At 43.7% G+C, this 24,988-nt stretch overlaps 1 protein-coding gene across 2 annotated transcripts in view; it reads right to left on the minus strand.

Annotated features, from left to right (window-relative positions):
• Nucleotides 1-24,988, minus strand: part of Cacna2d3 (calcium voltage-gated channel auxiliary subunit alpha2delta 3) — a 954,216-nt gene that overhangs the window by 77,899 nt on the left and 851,329 nt on the right. For both annotated transcript variants that reach the window (XR_002821195.1, XM_023715780.1), the window contains exons 29-32: nucleotides 21,632-21,694; nucleotides 18,218-18,288; nucleotides 3,782-3,857; nucleotides 797-849 (exon numbers count right to left, since the gene is read on the minus strand). Coding sequence is in view for 1 of the 2 variants with exons in the window: in XM_023715780.1 (XP_023571548.1) it covers nucleotides 797-849; nucleotides 3,782-3,857; nucleotides 18,218-18,288; nucleotides 21,632-21,694 (263 nt within the window). In the remaining variant the exon portion in view is untranslated. The remainder of the gene's footprint in view (nucleotides 1-796; nucleotides 850-3,781; nucleotides 3,858-18,217; nucleotides 18,289-21,631; nucleotides 21,695-24,988) is intronic.

The raw sequence follows: 24,988 nt of genomic DNA on the forward strand, positions 1-24,988 counted from the left end.
TTTGAATTTATAAAAACTGTTAAGATAGGCTTTATTTTAAAAACGATGTCTTGGGGGGGACATTGTCTATTTATTGAATTGGAAAGAATCTGCCTTCAGTATAATAGGCAATCAGAATGGTAGGAAACCTGCCAGACAAAGACACAGTGAGAGAGTTTGCTACAACTAGCTCAATCTGGCTGACACCCTTGTCCATGGAATTCTTGTCTTTCATGGCCACTAGGTTTCTGTAATGTATTTATGGTCTGCAAGCCAAGCTTTTCATCTTCAGGCTATTCCAAGTTTGACCTAAGTCACAGAAACATCCAGCATCCTCCACAGAGGACTATGGTTTGACAGGGGAAGACAAATCACACCTGAGAAAAGCCCACATCCCTAGCTGGTGCCTGTTGGAGCCTCAGCTTGTGTACCGATCAAGACAGCCCAAGTAGCAGTGGACAGCTACGGCAGTGTGTTCTGACCACAGCCCACCCAGGCTGCATGAAAAACAGCCCGACATCTATGTTCAATTTACCAGTAACTACAATAAATAAATTTGGTTTGTGTGTTGCAAGCTGTTAGTCTGTTAAACAATGACATAAGAGCATGGGGAGTAATCATGAATTACAACGAAAGACAATTTTCTGGTCCTAATGTTCCATATTTTGAGATATTCAATAAGAGTATCTCCCAGAATTATAAATCTAATGGTTACTGAAAGCATTAGAAATCACAAAGTCCCTACTTTCTTAATATAGATATAGAAAAACAACAATACTTTTCTTGAGGAAAAAAAAAAGCAATGGATTGTACTTACAAGACAAGCTCTGTCATTATCCATTTTGCAGCGGAGAGGAAGGCATTATAAGGCTGAAGGGAAGAATTCAATCCATTAAAAACAGCGTATCACACACAGAGTTTGTAGTTTAACTTAAGTCTTCACGGAAAGACAATGTTATTCTTCTGGAGAGATGGATATCATGTTAGAAAACACTGACACTCCAGCGAAAGGAAGAAAATGGTTAGATATCATATCTCAAAACTAACATTTGAAAGCTTTGAACTCCCTGTAGTAAGATGTGATTTACAAGTACAATAAACATGGTCTAATACAAGGGTTATCACTGGGAGAAAAAAAGGAAGCTCGGGAAATGATGCTTAAACCTTTACTCTCAACGGGCTAATATTTCGCAGCCTAATGTGAGAGGCTGGAATCATATAACTAATTTTAAATAGTAATTCACAGAATTTTCTGTTCTACATCACTGGATGTCATTTGCTGAAATCAGCACAGAGTACACACACTTGATTTTAACGCCTTCCATGAATTATGCACGACTTAACCTGCCTTTTCTCACCCGTACATATTTGGACACAATAACCATGTAAACAGGAGATCAAATCCTCACAGAAAATCCTCTTTCGTCTATAAAAGAAGGCATTGACAGCCTAATCTTTATTGCAGAATATTTTAATTAGAAAAAGCAGTTGGATTGTTTATTCTGTGATATTTCCTATACGGATAATTCAATTTCCTGAATTCTGGAAAACACCAAGCCTTCCCCCTGTTGGCTCTTTCTGCCTAGGTATGTCAGATATGCAAGCGGTGGGCAGACTCAAGAGACAGGCAGCGACACCAGCCAGTCCTGCACTCCAGATGTCAGGGCCAGAAAACTCTCAGAACCTGTTACAGTTGCCTTTATCGCAGAACTGAAGTGTAGGCCAAATCCTGGTTTCTGAGGTGAATGAGACCTGCTTAATCCTAGCTTCTGAGCATTTTAATTGTAGGAGCTCAAATGGGGAAAGGTGGAATTAGCCTCTTTTAGGTAAAACAAGAATGAATTTATATTCCCCTAAGCATTCTTGAAACTTCCCTACTTTGGGCCAGAAAGTAAATGAGCAGAACAACAAAAACAAAGCAAAACAAAACGAAATGGACTGGGGTTAGTTCCAGCCCACCCAGACTTCAAACCTTCTCTAGCACTTGCTCTGATTTAACTGAGTGTTGCAACATCAGTCCCTGAATCACAGGGCCCTTAGCTCCCATCTTGAGGGTGAGATAAGGATGTGAACTGGAACAATTTGCTAAAACCAAATACACTCTTGTAGTTCCATGGTTCTGCCATTTCATTTTATGGCCTGAAAAGAAAATCACCTCTCAGAAAGTGGTCAGGCCATGGGAGAATCCTGTGTCTTTATACCTGCTGAGATGGAGAATGAGGGGCAAAAGAAAGAGGATCAATAAAAGAATTAGAAGGCTTGGCACAGAGGCAGCTGGCCCTCAGGCCGGGGAGAAAGCCTCTCAAGCATTCCCTGCTAGACTCTGGCTCCATGTCTAAGCAAACAGAGGGATTATGTAAATATGGGATTAAAATATTTAAATGCACATTACCACTCAAAAGGATGAAGCTATTGAGTTTTTAAGTCTAATGATGAAAACATATCTTGGGAGCATTTGAAGCCTGGAAATATTTGTGCTAAGTTAGGAAAGCTGAGCTTGGAAAGATAATGAAGAATTTCACTAGAAACCAGGATTTTTCAAAAAGTCTAACTCTTAGTTACTGCTCTGAAAATTTCTATCTCTGAATCATTTCTTGCCCTTTCAGTATAGAAGAAATACATTAAATGTTCAGTTTTTAAATAATTCACTTTGATCATATTTTTATGGATGTATATATGTATTTCTCAAACCACTTCTATTTATTTATTTCTCTTTGTATTTTTAGGACAGAGTCTACAAGGTCTCCCTGCGTAGATCAGACTGTAGTGATCCTCCTGTTTGCAGCCTCCCAAGTGCTGGGATTACAGGCACATGCCACCAGGCCCAGTCTCAATCACTGTCTCAGTGCACCCCGGGGGTGGGGCCAGCATGGCAGGCCTGGGAATTAAACTCCCAACCCCTGTGTCTGCCTAAGCAGGTGCTTTAATCTGCCGAGCTATTTGGTGAAATCACTTTTAAATCTTATATGTGAAATAAGATTTATTTTGGTTTATTTTTTAGTATTTAAAAAGATCATACCTTTGTGAAGGTTGTACTTGTGGACCAGAATGGGGTATATGTATCTGTTTTGTTTGTGTTTGTGTGTTTTATGTAATTGGTGGCTAAATGTCCATTGTATGTGTCTTTCTTTTAAAGACTGCATCTCCCTCCATTCATTGCCCAGGTTGCTCTCTAACTCAGTCTTCTTGCATGAGTCTCCCAAGTAGCTGGAATTCTAGCCCAATGCCACTGTGCCCAGCTCGAACATTGCCAGTTGTTAAATTTTGATCTGAGAGTCAACTGTCAGAGTTAATATCCATCAATGTGAAAGCCAGTTCCTGTATCAATATGGTGCTGACTGATCTTCACTTGTGACATCACCGATGGCACCAGCTCCAGGGAGGTCCCCCTTCAATACCGCAGCAGCATGAGCAGGGAGAATACCTGCCATCGATATGGGAATGGGCTCATCAGGCAAGAGCCCTACAGTATTCTAGGCCAAAAAGATTTCTATTGAAATAAGCCAAATTCTCTTCTAACTAACAACAAGTGACTTGACAAAAATTTCCTGCTCTGCCATCCTTCAAAAGGGGGCTACTGCATCAACCCATGGAAGATTTAGGACCTGTGCTTCTTTCACGTAATCACCAAGTTTAGGTTGAAACAGAAGTACTCTTTCTTAATAAATGAAGTCAGGTGATACCTTGAAACATGGATGGTTTTGAAAACAGATAGACTCGATTATCCTAAGGAAGGATATAGGATCACAGAGATAAAGACAGCAATGAGCAGCTGCTTTCTGAGCTGGGGCATTGTACTCACATCCAGGAGCCCATGGGCACTGTCGCTGCTCTCCTTGTTGGCTCTGCACATGGCTTGGTAGTCATAAAGGGTAATTCTGCAGGAGAGGATAGACAGAAGCTTAGCAAAGGGAGAAGACGTGGAGACCAAGGCTACCATGTGTTAGCAGGCCCAGCAGGCCAGCCTTGGAGCATAACAGCCACAGCACAGTGTGAGCCTACCAAGGTGTGAGTGGCTTGTGTGGAACGTGGCAGAGTCCACAGCTGGAGACAGTCATGTCCCCACATGGAACTTGAAGAACAATGAGAATGAAGGCATCGGGAAGGACCGGGTGACACAAGAAGCCCCCTCACTCGATGAGGTCTAAAAGGATGGCTCACATGGATCGAGACAGTCCAAAGGAAATACACTGATGTGAGCTAGATTTGGGCCCTTGGGTGGAATCATGATGGATGAGGCCTGGGAGAGGCCAATTTGGGTTAAAAAATAGCAAGAACATCTGGTTTTCTCAAACAGTAGGAAATAGGCCTGGAATAAGAAAACCCTGCATTTGGACAATTCGTGAGGAGCCAGCGGGCCCACTGTGTGTACAATGGTACCTTGGTGCACGTCATGAATTGGTTCTGGGAGGGGCAAGGGGGAACAAAAGCAATGGGTATCAAATTGTTTGGGCTGGCCAGGACAGCAAGTTCTAGCTTGCAGGTCTAGACCAAGCAAGCAACGACTTCTAGGACAAAATTGCTGCATCCAGATGTATGAAACTAGATGAATTTCAAAGCAGTAGAGTACCAAGGTGTGCCTGTAATCTCCAGCTACACCCTGCCCCACATGCTGCCACCACCACAACACATGATTGCATTTTACTTCTGAAGCAGCGCAGCTTATGAGACAAGGAAACGGACTGTTTAAAATCGATTGGTGACAAAACTGTCACTGTCATCCCAACTGTGGTCTTCACGCAATGGCAACCATGTTTTCCTCTATCACGGAGGTGTTTTAATTCTCTACCACTACTGTACAATGTAAATATGAATGGGAGTTTTGGATGCATTTGTAACATTTATATAGAACAAGGGCCTCATTCCATATTCAGATGTTGTAGCCAAAGGAGACCCCATTTGACTGCCCACCCCCCACCTCATCTTCTTCCTACCATTCCAGCAGTCCCTAGCAGAGTCACCTAAGAACCAGCCTGACCTAGAAGCTGTCACACAACATTTTCAATGGTTTAATTCAGTTACTCCTAAACATCTGCCTGAAATTCTTCCCACAGGAATTCTCTTCTAGAAGAACACAGTGCTTAATGCCGAGTGCCCTTATTATGGTGCTAGGAAAGAGCCCTAAAATAAAGGTTCCCCGTGAGAAGACCTGTAGGACTTGTCTTAGGCTTACACCTAGCACCTAGCAAGGCATTCTGCATGGTACATGGATTCAGTTTACAGAGGCCAAATGTGTAAACGATTACCTCACTGTGCACATTGTGAATAAGTGGTGACAGAACTGAGAACAAGTAAAATGTGATGCAAAGGTGGTCCTGTCTCACATATAAGGTGGCACAAGGTTAAACAAAGACCACCTATGGGTGCCAGATAGAAAACTGGCCACATTTGACCAAAAGGAAGCCAGCCTAACATAGCAGCACACAGATTCCTTGGATGACAAAGACCAATTCCAGTGGTCACACAATCTCCTATCTGGTCCCCAAAGCCTTCAAAATATTTCTTCTTCCTTATCCTCTGGCTTTCTTCCTAATGCTGATGCAAGCAAGAAGCTTTGCTTATGAAAACAGAAATAAAAACTGTGAACCGATCAAGCAGTAGAGTTGGTGCCACTCCTACACAAATTTCTCACCAGTGACACAGCTGTGACACTGCCCCAGTTGCCCAGCCTGCTTCCACTCCTGAATTGGTTCTGGGAGGGGCAAGGGGGAGCCTTGGCACCCTCTAACCACTCTAGGTTAGAGTTTAGGCTCTTAATGCAGTCCTATTTCTAGCAGTGTGACACAACATGACAGCAGTGTGACACAATAATTAAAAGTTTTGAACTTAATGCCTGGGGTCAAATCTTAACTTGTCCATGTATATTTTTTTTCAACTTTCTTGGGAAAAAAATGAGCTACCTATTTGTGAAATGGGGAGCATCATAACTCACCCTGATGGTGTCGTGAGGATGAAAGGACCTCATCTACACGCTGCATTTAGATAGTGCCTGGCACTTAACAGAAGGCAGAGCTGCAGCTGCTGTTATCATCATTAGTGTAGTTTTCATTGCTGCTATTAATTAATGACATGGTGTTAAATGTAGTGGGAACCAATCCAGGCTTTACCCAGCTGGCTGGAAGATGGACAGCTCTCCTGTTTTCTTAGCTCATTGGCATATGAAACGTGGAGTGAAATCCATGCTTATTACTGCAGTTCAAGGCCTATTGAGAAGCTGTGAGGGGTCATTAGGTGATGCCACAAGAACTTCTGTCCCTGGGCTCCTAGCCAAAGACACGGAAACTACAGCCAATGTCTGCTGAGCTCCATGTAACCACTGTAAACAAAGCACTCTTTTAAGCACATCCTTACAACACAGATTCTAATCATCCTCATTTTCCAGAGGAATAAACCAAATCTCAGCCACTCAAATAATGCGCCCAAGTTTACCCAGCTAATCCTAGTAACCATACTTGCTTGGGAGAGGGGCAAGCTGAATTTATCTCAGTTCCATTTTTGTTCAAAAGCAAAGCCTCAAAGATTCTCAGAAATACTTACATTTCAGACCTTGTGCCCCATTCCAGGATCTGATTGGCATTCCCCAGAAATGCTGCTAAGGTAAGGCCTCCTAACAACCAATATCCAGAATCAACTTGTGTCTGAAGCCAGGTTAACACCTAGGAGTCTCCCGGACAGCACGGACTAAGTGGCTCACAAGATCAGCCGGCTAGGCTGCAAGTGTCCTTTGCCATGGTAACCACCGAGATGGACAGGTGGTGGGAACCTCAGGATTCTCCCTGGATCAGTTCCAAAATTTAGGCCTACCCACTGGGGCCAAGTTAAATTTCTTGGGAGCAGTGTTTAGATCAGAGTCTCTTCCTTTTATTTTTTAGAGTAGACTTTCTGATACTATTGCCCTTGAGAAGGTTACAAAGCAAGGCTTCCCTGTCTTTTCCACAAGTAGACAGCTCTAAATAGATGGTGCAGAGTCTTCCAGATTATTACCCTTTTTGAAGTGACTCTGTTACTGTTTTAAATAACTCCATTCTGTGGCTACCTGTATCCTGTTCAGCTGATTATAGTTAAGGAACATGATAATTGCCTGCTTTCATTCAGCTCTAAAATAAGCCTGAGAAGCATGCTCAGCCCGAGACTCACAGCAAGAATTTATTCCATTACAGATAACATGCACTAATCCCCATGACATCACCACCAGACCACTTCAGCAGGGGTTGGGCCTGCAGCCCAAGACCTTGTCATTAGCGTCTTCGCTGGGCTCCCCAGGCGGGCTCTTTGACATTTTGACAGAAGGCAAATTTGGTCTCTGAAGCAGAAGTGCAAAGCAACACAAACAAAGCCTTTAGCCCTGTGACCCCGGGCTGGGTAAAACCTCCAGTGTCAGGGCCCATGGCATTAAGACTTGTGCATAATGATTTTGCTGATATCTTTCTTTTACAACTAGACAAAAACCACAAGTAAAAATATGTAGTGATTATTTTTTTCTAAGAATTACCAGGTTGAATTTCAAAGTTGTAAGCTCAGCTCATTTACACTGGTTACCAACAGTGGTGGATAGCCATCAACACTTATTAAACACCTACTGTTTTCCACGAGGCCAGATAATTTACCTGCAATGATTCATTAAATAAGCTTACTTTGGCTACAGGATTAGCCTAAAATCAATCTTAAAATAAGTTAATATTTGCTAACACACCTCCAGAAGCAGAGCCAGGGAGGCATTTGACATAAAGACCCATCTTGGGACATAATTAAGCCATTCTGAACCCTGAGAAGCAAAATGACTCACTAAGGTTTCATTTAGAAATATGCGTTCTTTGTTGAGCTATAAAATATGTTCTCTAGGGGCAGCTTTAATTGCAAGTGCAAGGGCACAGAGCGGGAATATAGGAAATTCTTAACAAAGGGAGTGTCACCATGGGACGCCCTAACTCATACTTACATCTCGGAAGCCAGGCCTGTGGACAGCGCGGCTGTTGACACAACTGTGAACAGAAGACCCCTTCTCTCCTGCTACCCTGAGCCCTATTCCACGGCAGCTTCTCCCTGGCACAGCGCAGTGTCTACCGATCGGCAGGGCAGGACACCTCTAACGCCTCTGAACTGACCTCCCCCCCGCCTCATCGCCTTTGAACCTTCTCACCAGAAATCATGAAAAGCCAATTTAAATAATGAGCATCCATCATTGGCAGGTGGCTGTGTGGCTCAGGAACCCAGCACACAGGGGCCACTGTGGAGCACCAAATGGAAACCATAAAGAGACTTACTGCCTGCAGATCAAACCAAAACAGCACCTGAGCCACACCTTCTGTTGTCAGTGTTAATAATATTTTTTGAAAAAAAAAAAAATAGATAATAGCCTCAACCACCTCTTGGGCAATACCAATAAGAAAGAATTATTTTCTGCTGGAAATGTTGGCATTAACTCCGAGGTCAGGAAGATGAGGATATTTCATAGGATAGAAAATGCAGGCTCTGAAAGGTGAATTGATAGCCCAGGGCATGACCACATGAAGAAGTGTGGTGGGTGAGTTATTCACCAGTCCAGTCTCTCCCACTTCAGTCATTAAGGTTTGTTGCTGTGAGGCTCCACCTCAGGGCCTTCTACCACTGCAACCCCAGCCCTTCGCATACTTTAAAGCTGAGCCTTTTAAGCACTTCTTAAACATGGATTTCCAAGAGATCTCTTGCCTCCTAAAGGATCTCCAAGGGATGGCACCACATCAAAAGGATCTATAAATTATGAAGTAATCTTAATTCCTCAGGACAGCTGTGAGTATATACCTTGTCATTTGCTTAACATGAGGATTGGCAATCCCTGGCCACCACTTAGAATCACCTGGAGAACTTCAAAAGAGTTTTATCTACGTGGATGCCTGAGCATCAGCTCATCTCCTCAGAGCTTCCCTTGTCTGTGTTGAAGACCGGGTGCAAGTTCCTGTTTAAGTCCCTCATGGAATGGTAATGGGAGTAAAACACTCCCCTTGCATTTCCTTGTGGACTGGCTTCTCCCCGTCCCTGTTAGACCGTCCAATGCCTTGCAGGCATGAACTGGACTCATTTTTACTAAACATATACCCCACTGTGGTCAAATTTAGAGGTGCTGCTTTGACTTGTTAAATACTAGGTGCCACCTGTAAACCTAAAGGAAGAACAGCTTCCTGCCCTACTGGAGAGCAGATCTGATTTAACAAGAAGAAACTAAGAGAGTCCTCTGAAGAAGCTTGACCTTGAGAGCTCAGCAATCTCCTAGCGTCTCAGCAGGGCCTGTCTCCTTGCAGGGGGGAGCATTGCTGTTCCAGCCATACTTGCATTGCTGTGGACCAAAGTCATGGTGTGTCTCGTAACATAAATGCACCTAGCTGTTCGCTTGTCTGCCCGTTCACCTGGACCTTCCATGAAAATTAGCTTTGTTTTGCAGGGGCAAATGGAATCACAAGGTTATCCCACACAGAAAATAAAAGATTTCCTTTGTGTCTTGGAGTAGGCCATAGAAGGAAACAGCTGGCTTCTGCTTTAGGAATCAGTTCACAGTAGATCCATTGGAGACCAGAAACTTGGCTACTGCGGAGCCTCCTGAGGCTCTGTATGTTCATAAAACCACATCTATATCTTGTGACAAGCACACCAAAGTACTGCTAGCAGTACGCCTAGCACCATGCAGACACACCCCTGAGGCTTGGTAAACGGCAGCACCTGGGGAGCGCAGGGGTTGCTGTCAGCAGAAAGCACCTCCAGGAGCTGTACTGAGCATGACCACTCTCCTTGTCCGGGGTCAGGCAGGCACACACTCAAGAGTTTGATGGTGGCTTTGACCATGTGTGCTTGGCACTCACTGCCTCGGGCTTGTGAGGCAGCAGAGAGACGAGGAGCTGTGAGCACAGCCCCATCTCCTGAGGATTTCTGGAGTGGATCCCACAGGAAGTCAGAGGACTCACATGCTTTGAAGTAAACTAGGACATGCTGGAGATGAAGGGGACTCTCCCAGTGTCTGCTTTCTCTTCTGGCAAGCAGAAGTCTGACTTTTCAATATGTACATTTCCCAAGTTCCTTTGCAGTGAGGTAAGCCAATTTATTTAAGCAGAAGTATTGTACTAGAGACTGCTTACTATATTTATAAATTGATTAAAATAAATTTTAGTAAAGAAAATAGTTGGCCTTTTAGTATTGCAGATTTCTTTGAATTCTACTTTTGACCAGGGCAGCAGATGAGAGCTGAAGTTGATGGCTACACAAGAGCATTAAGTAAGCTTGAATGCAAAAGCCAACTTGCAGAAAGGTAGATAAAAAGTTGTGGTTCTGGTTCTATAATGAACTATTAGGCTCCCAAATTAGAATTTTCAAACTTCCTTCACTTAAGAAAAGACTACTATATTCTTTAATTCCTTATAATTTAGGATTTTTATATTATTTGTAGCAGAACCAAGTCATAGCTGATATACAGGTCACCAAGTTTCTTTTTTTATTAATTTTATTGAGAAACAAATAGCAATGGGATAGTTTCAAAACCGATTAGTAGGACAATTTCAATAATTAATACATTGCATATTGTTGTCTTCAGAGTGGTTATTCATAGTACAAGATGCAGATATGATATCTTCTCCAAACACTATTAGTACAAATCTTTCTTCTTATTGAATTAAGAGAGAGTAGCTGTATATCTATCCTATTTTGTATATACAGAGACAAAATGATCTTTTATTTATATTCCCTTTTTTGTTTAGTTTTGTCAGAGATAGGTATTCTTTTGCCATTTAAAATATTGTAGGTGCGTGAATTCAGGAACATAGGTCAGTAAGGACTCAGGACATAAGAGAACCTGTACTATAACATCCTGTAACTGAGTGATGTCCCAAATTTCCTGATCAAGGAGATTATAGGGCCACAGAGGAAAGTGATTGACGATGCAGAGTGTGTCTAAGGAGAATCACATGGAGAGAAAACATTCTCTCAGGCTTTCACAGAGAGCAAATTGGTCAAGCAATGGCCGTGACTCATCCACATGGCTGACACTGACAAAGGATCTATAAACTGTGGTACAGAGTAAATCCTGAGGGGATTTGACTGACCTTGGCAGATATAAAAGTTATATTTCTGGTTATATAGGTCTTGCTTTATCTTGGTCTTAACCATTCAGCAGAAAAGTATAAAAATGAGGTCTAAAAAGTAAAGCCATATTAATATGCTGAGCTGTAAAAGGCTCAAGTCAACAATTTCTGACTTTGCCAGTCCTACGGATAACCCACTACTATTAAGGACTCCTGGACTAGATTAGATTATTTTAGTTACCAAGTTTGATTGCAAGGCTTTCTTTGCCAATCTTGAGGAAGAACAAATGCGAATGTGTAAAAATCTGTTTGGAAAATATTATAGTCTGCTCTATCTATGGACAAAGAACAGCAGCGATTAGGTGGACATGTTCTGGAATGTGAGAGGCATGAGTTCAAATTCCAGCTCCCTGGCTCACTTTTGTAGGTAGACTTGACAAGTTATTGAAATGCTTGGAGCTCTTACTTTGGTTCTTGTCAAGTGGTAATATGATAGTAGTTGCTTCCTGGAGTTTCTACAGGAGTCAATTAAGGCAGTACGCATTAACTGCTTGGAATAATGCTCTGCCTTAGTTAATTTTCCATTAATGAGATCAGTTACCATCATAGTGAAGATGAGAGTGGTAATCAGGATTCTCGAGGAGTAGCTTCAGAATTTCACACAACAGTCCAGTGAGGTCTCCAAGCTTCCGCAGCTCAGAAAGTATATCCCTGAGGCACCCATGACAAAGCCAAGCTGCCTCCCTGTTCTACTCCACACCACCCCTAACAAAGCACACTGGGGTAAATATGAATGGGTCAATGGGAAGCCAGCGAGCCATGATATTCATTGCTGCAGGCTTCAGGGGACAGTGGCACGAAGACAGAAGCTTTGCACACATAACAGATCTCTCCTTCAACACCCTTTGGTCACCAAGACAAGGCCATGTGCTGAGATGTAGTTGGTTACCAAAGTTGGGACAGCTCCCTGTCCCCTGCATACACAGGGGTTGGAAGAGTCTAGGTCTTAATTCAACGTTTGGAAAGGCGATTCAGACTGTAGAAGGTTCCACCACAGCAGAGTTCACACAACTCAATCATGTGAATGAACATGTGGGGCAGAGGGACCTAGGCATGTACCACAAGCCATGGGGAAAATATGGACACAGAGGGTGAAAAAAGCTCAAGCATGTGGCACTAAGCACACACACACACACACAAAATCTAAAACAAAACAAAACAAAAAAACCTCACACAGATGTAAATAAGGACAGAGAGAGACAGACAGACAGACAGACAGACAGACAGACAGACAGAGAGAAATAGCTAATAGCCAAGAGAGATAGGCCCTGTTGGTATCTCCAAAGCAAAAGTGAAAAGCAAAAATGAATTATTATTGAGCAGTCTATTTGCCTCCAATCCAAAGGCCAGGTGTGTTCAACTGGCCTCCATGCCTTCCAACATAATTAGATATACAAAGAACCAAATATATCAAAAGATATAGAAAGGAAGACCATCTGGCCTTTCCCAGAAACCACATGAACATTTGGTAAAAGTAAGACCCCAGAGCAAATTGCAAGTTTATGGTATTTGATAAAAAGCAACAGCCCTCTTTCATCCTTCAGTGAGGATTTATTTCTCTACCTGTTTTATGTAGGCTGTTGATCTTTTCTTGGGGCTTGCACCAAATTTATTTCAATGATTCCTTCCATCTACCTGATGTCCTAAAACTCACACTTGTCCCCCTTATCTAACAAATGGCACCTTGTATGCAAGGGAGGGTCCTGCTCTGTTGTGTGAACTCTGAGCCATTGCTCACAGGGAGAAAGAAAAGAGATGAAATGGGGAGAGAGTGAAGGCTCACTGTTTGCCCAGTAATCTGCTGCGTGTCTTGCTATGTAGCAGATGCCCTTCCTGAATGAAACTGTATTTTGCTCTTAATTTGCATGCATATCATTTGCATTTTGTTCTAGTATGTGTGGCAGCAGAGAGCACTAGGAAAGAGCAACCTTTAAGCACAAGAGGTGAGCCACACTCATGTGTGGCTACCTACTTGTAGGTAGTCATTATTGCCTACGAGACAGATGCAGGTACCCAAAGATAAGCTAAAAATCAGACACCACAGACACGGGCTGGAGGCTCTTTTGTCTAAGAAGGAATATATTCAGACCTTTTTGTTTATTCGTTTGAAAGTCTGTCTATAAGTGGAGGAAACAGCAAAGGTCTGTGGCACTGTCATTCACAAGTCAACAATTTGTGGTACAGTCCACATGCCAGCTCTCTGTGTCCTGCAAGAATTCTCTATGGTGACAAGCCAACATGTTCAGACAGGAGGCTCAGCTTCTGGGCCATGGAGGGCAGACTATAATGTGTGTATCCTGAAGCTTGGAACACTTCAGTTACCCACTGAACCCTTACTTGTAGGTAGATGAATACTTTCTCAGTCCGATTTTGCTACAGAGAGAAGTATAGGGACGTCAGGCTGCCAAAATCGTGCGAATGCTAAGCAGGCAACAGCTACAGTGGAACCCAAGAGTTTAATATTCTTCAATCCTGCCTGCACATAAGAATCACATGGATTTCTATAAAGAGCACCAGTACCTCAGTTCTTTCCCGAGCCAATTTTTAATTGCCCCCTCCAGAGATGTTAATTCACAACACAGTGTCCAGGCCCACAGATCTGCTGAGATAACTGTTGTGTAGCAGTCTCTTTGGGGAGTCATTAGTGACAAAACAAAGCAGGAGAAAAGGAACAAAAAGATCTTAGACATTCAGAACTCTTCCTCAAGAATAACTTTGCCTCTTGTTCACACAGTTTTGCAGTTTGGAAAGCATTTTCACATATCTTATTTAGCTAACTCTCAGGAAAGTCAGGAGAGCTCCTATTCTAGTGAAGTAACTTAGGATCAAAAAGGCTAAGAATCTGTCCCAAGACACACAGTTTCAAATTTGGCCATATTTCAAAACCAGAGCATTCCACAAGTTCCATCAGGAGCTTGGGACACCTTCCTGTGACTGGCTATGCATTTTTTTCCTGGATATTCAATAACACTGAATTTGCATCGCTGGTGGTAAGGAAAAAAACAAAGGGGGAATGAATACTTATAACCAAAGGATTTTAAAACTACACTGTTCTCTTAGTAGTTCTGAGAGAGAGAATGTCACCACCCACATCACAGTGAAGTCTGAGATAAATGAATGCAAGGCTTTCATTGGTTATGAACAGGAATGGAAAAGGAAACCAGCTGGAAGGAATCCCCTGCCCCCAAATAAGTCCCTGTTCAGAGAGCCCACTGACTTGGGGGGATGGGAATATAGACACATTTGATGTTCTCTGATTGGAACAGAAACAACTGACCAGGCACGTGGTGCCACAGGAGGAAAACAAGTGAAGCCTGAGGACACAGGCTGGGCCTAAGGGTGTGACAACTTCAACCGAAAGGAATCTGGGCAATCTTATCTCTCCACTGGCCTCTTACCCTGGAGATTCTGCTTATGCAGATGAAACCTGGCTGAGTCATCAGCTTCCTCAGCCAAGCACCACCTGTCCATACTGCTTGGGGGGTCTCCCACACAGGCTTGCACAGGGTAGCAGGAAGGGCAAAAGCTGGAGAATTATCTCTGGGCTCAGACTGGGGGTGTAAGAATCCAGCTCTGCTGACTAGAGATGTAAGGTGAGTTGCTAATCTTTCTAAGCCTTAGTGTTTCCATCTGTAAAGGGGGTGTATTTAAATCCAAGGCTAGCCTCGTGGGCATAGAACCTGCACCATCACACCACCCAGGACTTAGTAGGGCCTGTGATGAGGTGGCAGCGGTCACACCAGCCTACAGTCTTGGAAATCTGGGAGGCTGGGGCAGAGGGACAGCACTGTTGAGCCCAGCTTGGTGAAACCATATGTCAGAAGAGAAAAGGAAAGAGAAAGAAAGGAAGTGTGAGGGAAGGGAATGGAAGGAAACCAAAAGAAAGGAAACAAAAGAGAAGAAAAAAGGCCAGGAAGCAGTTGAGAGAGAGAATGTCACCACCCACATCACAGTGGGGTTCAATGCCCACTTCTACAAAGGGGGGTAGTGCTTGGATTAATATTCTACTGTCAATGTCTTAGAATTCTTGTGAGCTTTCAAAAAAGCCCCAGATGCCAATATTGTGACAACTGGCCTGCCTACACCTGTCCTGTGGTGCTTTTAGAAGGCCTGTAGCAGAGCAGATTCATCTAGAGAGCAGATCGCACTGTGTGTAGCAGGTGTTCAGGGGAGGCAGTCGGTTAGTGTGAAAAGAGTCACACCAAACTCATTGGTTTCCTTTTCTTTTTCTCTTTTAAGGCATGGTTTCAATAAGCAGGGCTCAAACTTGCTATGCTTCTGCCCCAGCCTCCCAGATTTCTGAGACTGCAGGTTGATATGACCAGTACCTATGAGGTGAGTGGGATAGACAGACTCAGGTCAGCCAAGTGACCCAGGGTGAATAACTTTGCTTCTCAGAATAGCTTCATGTAGTGTTGCAAGACTTAATCAGAATTGATCAGAATTCTCCCATGTTGTTTACTTGTTCGCAGGAATCAGTAGGTTTCTTCCACGGAGGTGCTGCAGACTCTGAGAACAGCCGTGAGATCACCAGGTAAGTGGTCAGAACCATTACAGAAAAGGCCCCCTGTCACATGCAGGCCAATATGACCTCACTTCCCCAGAGAGGCCTTGAGGGAGACAGACCAGGGGAAGAGAGAGTGGGGAGGTGGACAGAGAGAGATGCTCATCTCCTGTGGGAGCTTGGTTTTTCCAGAGAAGATGATTTGTAGGACTCTTGTTATGAAACTCTTCTCTTTGGGCCAAAATATAAACAGATTAAATCAAGAGACATTATGCAGGTCAACTGTATCAAGATGCTGAGCAAACCTATCTGTTCCACCTGGGCCAACCATGTTGCTTAAAGCAACACAGACCTTGGGTACACTGTGTTTAGGGCATGGCTTAGTTTCCTATGACATGTGACTTCCAGCCCAAGGTGCTGTCAGCTCCTTCTGGCCACATCCAGACATTCCTGAAATGCACCTCTTTTCTGAAAGGAAGGACTTCCCCACCCTAAGCTCTCAGGAGGAACTGCCTACTGGAAAGAGCCTGTGTCTGATTTCAAGGCCTACGGTATCCCAAGCACTAGAGATCTGACACCAGGTGTCATGGGTATGTAAATGAAGTAGAAGCATCACCTGGTGCCAGGCAGAAAGTAAAGCCAAGACTGGGGAAAGATCCACGCTGACCAATAATAGAGCAGCAGCCAGCAAGTACTGAGCCCTTAACACACACCAGGCATTGTGCTTAGAATTTTAGGCTTATTATTATCTCATTACCCCTGACAGCAACCCATGCAAGGAACTGTTGTTACCTTCTATGTTCATATAAGAACTAAAGCTTGGAGACATAATTTGACTTATTGCAAGTCACGCAGCTAGTAAATGTCACAGCCTGGACTTGACGTCAGTCTGTCTGACCCCCAAACTCATTGCCTTGTTGGCCCCAGCAAAGGGGGACCTCAGAGAGGTCCAGGATATTCATCAACCAACTCCTACATGATAGTAGTCACTGTGATGATTGAGTAAAGCCCCTAACCCTTCCTTTTTCTATATATGTTGGCTAGTCTTGTAATAAAAGAAAGTTCTAGATTCATGCCAAGCACAATTCACTCCCATTAAGGAGAGGCTGGTAGTTTGAAATTCTAATATAACCTTTTTTGTTCTTCCACCAACCCGTTTGAAAGGAATATCCAAGAGGAAAAGGGGGAAAATGCATTTGTTAAAAGAGTTGAAAAATATACTTCTAAATGAGAAACACATGTGTGGTTGTTCTTCCTCCTCCATCTCCCCCCCCCCCCGCCTAGTTGAAAACAAGCTAACATGATATAAATGCATGCATCCTTGCAAAGATAAGACCCACCAGTGCAAGCCCTGGTGGCAGACAACCCAGCGACTGCTGTGGAAAGCTCAGAGAACTCAAGGAGACCCCACAGCCACCCAATGGCAGGACCAAGCGGACTTTTCAAGTAGGAGTACAATAACTCCTGGCAAAGAAGAAAATGATGCCTGAGTTGCTAAGAGAGCACCAGGCCGGGGGAGATACATGTGCTCCAGGAAGGCCTGTGAGCAGTCAAGTGTGCCGGAGAGGGCAGGAGCGCTGGACTCCTGCCAGTTTCTTGTGTCATTGCTTCTCTCCTCCCTTTCTGCTACAAACAGCTGTGGTCTGTCAAAATTGGGTCATCCTTTTTGAATTCCCTGCTTTCAGCACAGCACTGTGAGACTTGTTGACTGGCTTCAAAGTCTCATCTCTGGGGTGAACACTTCGGAGCCACACAGCTGCTGGGGAGGAGCAAAACAGGGCCTGTGTGCATGTCCTTTTCTAGGTCCCCACAGCAATGGACCAGGGCTCACAGATCACGTGCACAGGAAGCCCACTCTTGCACAAATATGCCAGCAGAAGTCCCACTTCTAGGGCTGTTGGTCCCCCTGGAAGGCCAAAGGAAGGGGCAGCACTTACCTTCCCAGAAACCTTCTCACACTGTGATCTCCAGGTGACAGCTTCCTCACATTCTGGTGTCTCCAAGACCAGCTCTGGCCCACCCAGGAAGAAGCTGACCCCACACAAGCATTATACAGGACCCAGGATAGTTCTCACAGCTAAGTGAGAACCTTCCCCCAGCATGGAACACCTGTGACATCTGGCACCACCCAGCTTTCCTTTCAGCAGTGGTCTCAACCTTTCCTCCATCAGGAGCAGGGTTTGAGAACTTTCCTTGGATTTTCTAAAATTGTATCAATAAGTCTTCATGTATAACCCTGCACTATAGGGCCAGATTCCTGGGCAACTTCTCTGGTCTGTCAGTGAGATAAAAATCATTCCTTTTCAACCAGGTTAAAGCTTTTCTTATTCTTTACAGTGACTTGTTTAGGCCTCGTGATAGAATCATCTCATGGTACAGATTCATACTTCAATATTGGCCTCCAGTACAGTCCATGCTGGGGGAAAAGGAAATGCATTATGAGCTGAGTTTCTAAGACTTTTAACACTCATGGGCAGGAGAGCGTATTTCAGGGAGATCTCCCGAAGCATGAGTAAAGGTTGCTACCAGCTCTAGGGTCAGGTCTGGGCTTGCTTCATCTGACCTTGGTTGGTTTTACTTTATTTAGGTAAACTTATTTAGGGGATTCAGAGAACTGTAAAATTCTTACCTTTTAAAAGAGCCCATTGTTAACAATTTGTGCATCACAGCACCCTCGACTTCACCAAAAAAGTCTCCGGTCTGTGAGGAAGAAAAGAAGGTATGTGAGGAAGCATGGAAGAGTCATGGATCCAAACAGCAGAGAAGAAATGAAAACAGATACATATGGTCAGTGTCCGGGAACTGACAGGAGCCCAAAGTAGGGCTTTATGGTTGCTGTTCCATAAAAGGAGAAAGGTTGCAATGATCAGCTCCGGGGTTGCAGGGCAAATCAGTGAGCAGATGTGAACGTCTTCACCATACCCGGGCGGGGGGAGGGTGCGCCACACGTGCCAAATGCAGAAATGAGTATGTGCACACACCCAAGTGCACACATGCACACGTCACGCAGGCACACCATTAGCCTTGGATGAAAACAGCAGTCATCTGTACATAATCCCTTGAGATTAAAATGCTACTTCATATGAGAGAATGAGGCCATGAAAGGGCTTCCTAAACAGTAATAACCAAAATTTTTATAATTCCTGAGTGACCTGTTTAGGAAAATACAAGTGGTCTTCTTCCTTAGCCCTATAAATTTTCTGCAGCTGAGAACACATCCTTTCTCAAAAGTTGCTTGCTGAGGAACATTCCCATTGTGTCAACAGGCTGCGAGTATGTTGACCAGGCATCAGTCTGTCAGAACGCTTGGGCAGACCCAACGGCCAGTCAGATTTCTAAAGGTCTGCCTGTGTATCTGAGGCTGTCTCCAGGTCATGACAAAGCTGTAGCCCCTGCAGCTCTAGCCCTGGTTGCTGGCTGATACTTGCAAATGCTACACAATGGTTAAGGTTTGCAATGAAGGATGTACACTGTCTAGACCTCTGGGACCCTTACGACGGAGGGATCCTTAGGAAAGTGCTATGCCCTGAAGAGAAGAGAAGCTTCTGGCATTAGCTTTATTCTGCCAACACCCTGGAAGGAACCAGAGTGTAGCAGTAGGCAACCTTCATCTCTACGTGCAAGTTCTGAGGATTTGGAGCATTTGCATGTGTGGGCAGAGAACAGGACAGAGTCCAAGTCAAATGCATTCCTTAGTCATTCCTTTTTTTTTTTTTTTGTATTTTATAGAAGGGTCTACAGGATATTCAGGGTCTCACTACTAGATCAGAGTCATAGTGATCTGCCTGTTTACAGCCTCCCAAGAGCTGGGATTATCGGTGAGTGCCACCACGCCCAGTCTCAACTGCCATCTCAGCACACCCCAGGGGCAGGGCTGGCAAGGCAGGACCAGGGATCAAACTCCAAGCCCCTGAGCCTGCTTGCAGGTGCTTTAATCCACTAAGCTATTTGGCTGGCCCTAGGCAATGTATTAACTAAACCTCAATTACACTTCAACGAACAGTGATTTCAACCACACTGCTGAGTCTGTCAGGACAGAAAGCCTTCAGCAAAATGTCAAGAAAGAGAGGAGGAAGGAGGAGGCAACATTTCTCTGACAGTATCAAGCACTTCCATTTTCAATGGAGGGGAAAACTGGGAAACTTACAAACCACGGGCGTACGCTGCTGCGAGGAGCGAGAAGGACATTTGTATTTTGCATGTGTAAATATGCCAGTATCCGTGGAACTGGTTGTTAGATGAAGAAGCATTATCCTAATTGGGGTGCAGGAAGCCAGACAACATCAAACACGCCCAGACTGAACAGGCTGGCAGGCTCCTGGCTAATGCTGCAGGCCTGTTCCCCTGGTAGACAGAGCAAGGAGTCCACAGTGGCTGCGACGCCACTACAGTGGTGAGTTCCTATTTCAATAGTTTGTCAGCAAGTCTGAGAGTCGCCCCTGAAAGACACCTGTTCTGTCCTTCCCGTGCCCCAAGATCAGGCTCCTAGCTCAGCCCTGTGTAGCTCTGGCAGAAGTGCAGAACTTCTCCCAAGACACTAACGTGGGTGTTCCCTCCAGATATTCATGCATATTTCCATGTCTCTCCCTGCCACACGGGCACATTACTCTAGATCAGTGATGGTGAAACCTCTGGAGCTTTCAGTGATAATAAACATCTGGCTAAGGGACGTGTGCCACAGATTCGCCACCACTGCCCTTGGTGGCTGGATTGTGCGGCTGCTTGGAAGCTGGGCTTCCTTCACGGGGTCACGTGTCCTAATATCTACCACCCACTCAGGATCCACTGATGCGCAGGAGATGACTGTAGGTGCAATATGGAGTTTGCAAGGTGCATTGAAGATCTTCCCACGTTCTCTAGGTAAGAGGAGAAATGGAAACCCAGTTTCTTAAGTACCCCAAAGTCAGTGTTTGTAAATGAACAAACAAACCAGTAAGCACAAATTTTAAAGAGTCATACTTGAGGTCAATTTATGGAGCATTGTAGGACCTATCTTATGTTTAATCCTAAAAGAAATTAAATGTTTTATAAGGGAGTTCATTATAGAATGTTAGCATCCTCCAACATTACGGTTATGTACAGTCAACAGTCCTCACTGTCCAGAGGCCCGGAAGTGGTCAGCGATGCTCTGATATTCTCAAAACCAGTTAAGAAAGAAAACTAGCACCAAAAACCATCTGTTTTTCCTCCTATAATACTACTTATAATACTGTAGTGCTAAACTTGCCTATGTTTCACTTGACTCTAAAATGCTAATAGAACTTTTAATTGCAGGAAAAGTTTGAATGCAGAAAACTTGAATGGGAAAGCCTGTTTTTCCATTATAACATTAATGACTTCGATTCTCCTTCTGATTTCTAAATACAGTGGATGTTTCTGTGCTCCAACTCAGCTTGATTGCTTTGCCTTTCTCCATCTGATTTGCACACTACATGTGGTTTGATTAAATATACATTATTATTATCATTTTCTATCGTTGGGCATTTGTATCTAGATGTGAAGATCTCAAATTAATCTTTAGATTTGGACGACTGACTTTTAAACAGCAAAAATCAGAAAGAAAACCATAACTGATAACTATGAGGACTATGTAGGAATGTGTGTGTGTGTGTGTGTGTATGTGTGTACACACATGTGAATGCATACATGTGTGTGCATGTAGGCAAAATAGTTATGGGAGAAAACCTCCTTAAAGTTGCCCAAATTTTTGAAGGCTCCTCTACCCTGGAGGGCAAAAACTCTTTATGCAGCACTGAAAATTCTGAGGTGGAGTTGTATAAACTGAACATTTAATGGGTAAGAGAGCAGAGCCTGCTCTCTGCCACCTCCCCAGTGCCCCTGCCCCCGGGAGGTAAGAACTCTTCGGGGCCTGCTTAGAGGTAGGCTGTGACATTCCTCAAAAGGTGGAAATAGGATTGCATAATCTCCTGCCCCTTGTACATAAGTTGTTGTCTCCAAGTGATCTATCAAACCATAGTCATTCTCTTTGACACAAGCATGTTCTAACCTCCTTCCTTGGAGTTGGTAGGCCTTGGGCACTCACCTGGGTGTAGTCTTCAGACACCAGAATAAATCCATTGTTGTCTATGAGGTAACAGTTCACAGTCTAAAAACAAAACCAAACAGTTTTGAGTCCACAGATTGCTTTTACACTGAATGGTGTACTTTTAACAGGAGAGAAACCCAGTTCTTCAGAGGGGACTTGAATTCAAAGAATTGCTAGTGCCTGCCCGCCCTGTACGTCAAGGCGGTGGCTCAGCAAACCCTAGTGTTGACTCTGCAAAACGAACAAAAACAAAGCACAAAACAGGCCTTGAGTGACCCAGATTGGGGTAAAAAGAATGTACTCGAACAATGATGAGTTGTAGTTTGCCTTGCCCCTTTTTTCTTTATAGGATCTAAATATTTCCCAAGAACGGCGTTCAGAGGCCAGCAAGCCTACACTTCTGGTGGCTGAGGCACAGGCTGTTTTGAAAGCAAAACGCCAGCACAATGTCATTACGCTAATGATGTATTAATGAAAACACTGTGTCAGCTCCGAGGACCATCAGGGGACCAGGTCATATTTTTTAATTTGTTCATAGACTGAGGCGGGGGAAGGGGCAGCCTTCTGTGAAAGGGGCCCCTCAGGCCTCCTAAAAGTTTTCAAACTGAGTTTTTAATTGGGAGCTGGATGTGGGGGCATGGCTGTTGGCTTTTGGTAGCTCAGACTTATAAATTGTGGAAAGCAAGGTAAACCCAAACCTCTGCTTCCCCCACACTCCTTTAATCTCGAGTGAATGATTTGCTACAGGCTAAGTTTTAATTATGGTGCTGTGGAGTTTAAACTTAAGGCTTAATTCTGTCCTTGATGTAACTAGGTTTCTATTTATTGCAGCTTTACATACCGACTGCAACATTTAATTTGTAACGTATCTTTACCCTGAGCTAAATTCCGCCTAGCTCCAGGCCACCACTGGGATGGGTGTTTTCTGAGGTACTTACTGACCTACGCATATGGTTAGTTTTGGTTGGGCACAAAAAGACAGAAGGGAGGTGGTGGAAAAGGTCTGACCTTTATTTCTAGACATTGAGCATGCAAAATTGACAAAATTAGACTCCCTACTAGAACTTTTGTATGAGAGTTGGCTGCACTGGTTCTGGAAAGATCTTGATAAACTTTCTGTATCCGGAATCACTGGAGTGATCGCATAGAGCTCATAATGGTCCTCATTACTTTGTGTAGATTTATGTTAATTTTAATTTAATAATTTAATTTTAATTTTAATTAAAATGAAAAACAACTAAAAATTCAGTCCCAAGGAAGTATAAACTACATCTCAAATGTTGAAAATATACCCTGTGTAGGGGTAATACTTTTGTGCGTGTTTATCATTGTAGAACTTTATTATGGACAGCAAAGTCTTAGATTATACAAGGATTTCAGTGAGCATAAACCCAGTCTATAGTAGATCCTATTAGATAAATCTGTATCCGTGTTGATTTGCATTTCCTGGCGTTCATTTTGCATATTTAGCACTAAAACAAAATACACACATTCCATTCAAACAATAATTACAAATACAGGAGTGACTTCCACTTTCAGATATTGATTATCCAATTCCTCCCAGCTGTGCAGCAAGTTAAACGTCTACATAGAAATTTCAATTCTTAACTATAAAATGAGTTCCACCAGTACATCCCCAACCAATCAGTCATTTGTTATTAAAGTTACACGCACCTTTGGTCAGTATCTCTTTGTCTAATATTATAAATACTGGGCAAAATAATACAGGTACAGGGAAAATCAGTGATGGAAATCAGTTGAAAATCCTCAAGGAAGAGGCAAGAGTTCATCAAATCCATGAGAAAGATGATGGAGAACAACAGCTCCAATCACACATGAAGCCCCTGGCATGTGAAGATTGATCAGAAACAATAAAAATAGAAAGGAAAATATCACAGAGGAAGCCACAGGCATGTGAAGATTGATCAGTAGTAGCAGTCTCATAAAGCAAAGCAAATTGCCATAGATAAGACATGAGAAATGCTTCCAAAGAGAGTGGTTTCAAAAGCAAGACAACAGGAAAAACCCCTGGGAAGCAGAAGAGCGTTCTATTAATATGTGGCTGCCCTTGTGATCACTGAAAAACTTACATGCAAAGGATCCGCGTGGTGCTGTTTTATCACTTCATTCGAAACACGGAACTCCCGGCCCCCCGGGCTCCATATATTTGTTTCTTTGTTTGAAAACTTAAGTACAGTGGCAGCTGTGATCTGAATTTGTTAAATGAGTACATTTTCACAATTTCTGTTTTATTTAGAATAAAGCTTTCATGAAAGGTTTTCGTCTTCGCTGTAAACATCTGGTTCTTTGCCTGACTTCAGTTTTGGGACAAGGGACTTCTGTGCCCTCCTGTGGACAGCACTGGTGGAAGGGAATCTGGCCCCGTTCTCGGGAGACTTTCAGTGACTGCACCTGGCTCCCTCTCTCTTCTGGGATGGAAGGACTAGAGTGAGAGTTCTAGAATGTAGGTAACCCAGAACTTAGAAAAGTAGACTATAAAAATAGGTGGCAAGCCTGGGAGAATCTCAGCTCACTGTCACAGAAAGCAGTTCTTCATAAAATAGGATTGTCATGAGGAAGAAAAGGAGGGAGAAGAGGAGGAGGAGGAGGAAAAGAAGGAGGCAGCTCCAGGGTAGCATCACTTACACAAAGACCACTTTTTGCACCAGCAAGCAAGGAAACATCTCCTTGGACAAAGGGAAAACAGAGGCCTGGAAGTGATACCTGCCCTATGGTCTCACAGCTAAGCAGGTGGGACCGGAAAGGGCCCTGTGACTAGACAGCCTGAATTCTTACTGTTGGCTGACTCCTCTACCTTCCAAAATTCAAGATGGTTCCGTGTGCTCCTGGGAGGCTTTTCATGCTTGACAAAAGGAAACCCTTAACCTGCAGAGCAAAGGACAGATCTTGTCTGTCAAATATTACCATAAGAAACAACAGCAAATGGCACAGAAGTCCGTCAGATCATTCCTTGCCCCAAATGCTGAGGCATTGTTCTTAAGGTTGAAAAAAAAAACACACAAAAAAACCAAAACATCATCATTTTGCTCAAGTGGTATTAACCCCAACTCTAGGTTCCTGGACCCCCGGGAGCATCAATTCTTAAGCTGATATCTGAAGCCAAGAGGCAATCAACATAGCTTTAGAGGGATTTTCTGTACATAGCTGAGATTCGGTAAGGAACAATCTATGGAAGAAAATAAAAAGCCCATTACAGTCTAGAGTCTAAGACATAGTTTTTGTTGCTGGACAAAATAGGTTGGGGCTGGAGAGATGGCTCAGTGGTCTAAAGCACCTACTTAGAACAAGCTTGGCAAGGCATCAGGGACCGTGGTTCAATCCCCCAGCACCACA

Source organism: Octodon degus, unplaced genomic scaffold (assembly GCF_000260255.1).
Source record: "Octodon degus isolate 3935 unplaced genomic scaffold, OctDeg1.0 scaffold00043, whole genome shotgun sequence".
In the NCBI taxonomy this organism is placed as follows: Eukaryota; Metazoa; Chordata; class Mammalia; order Rodentia; family Octodontidae; genus Octodon; species Octodon degus.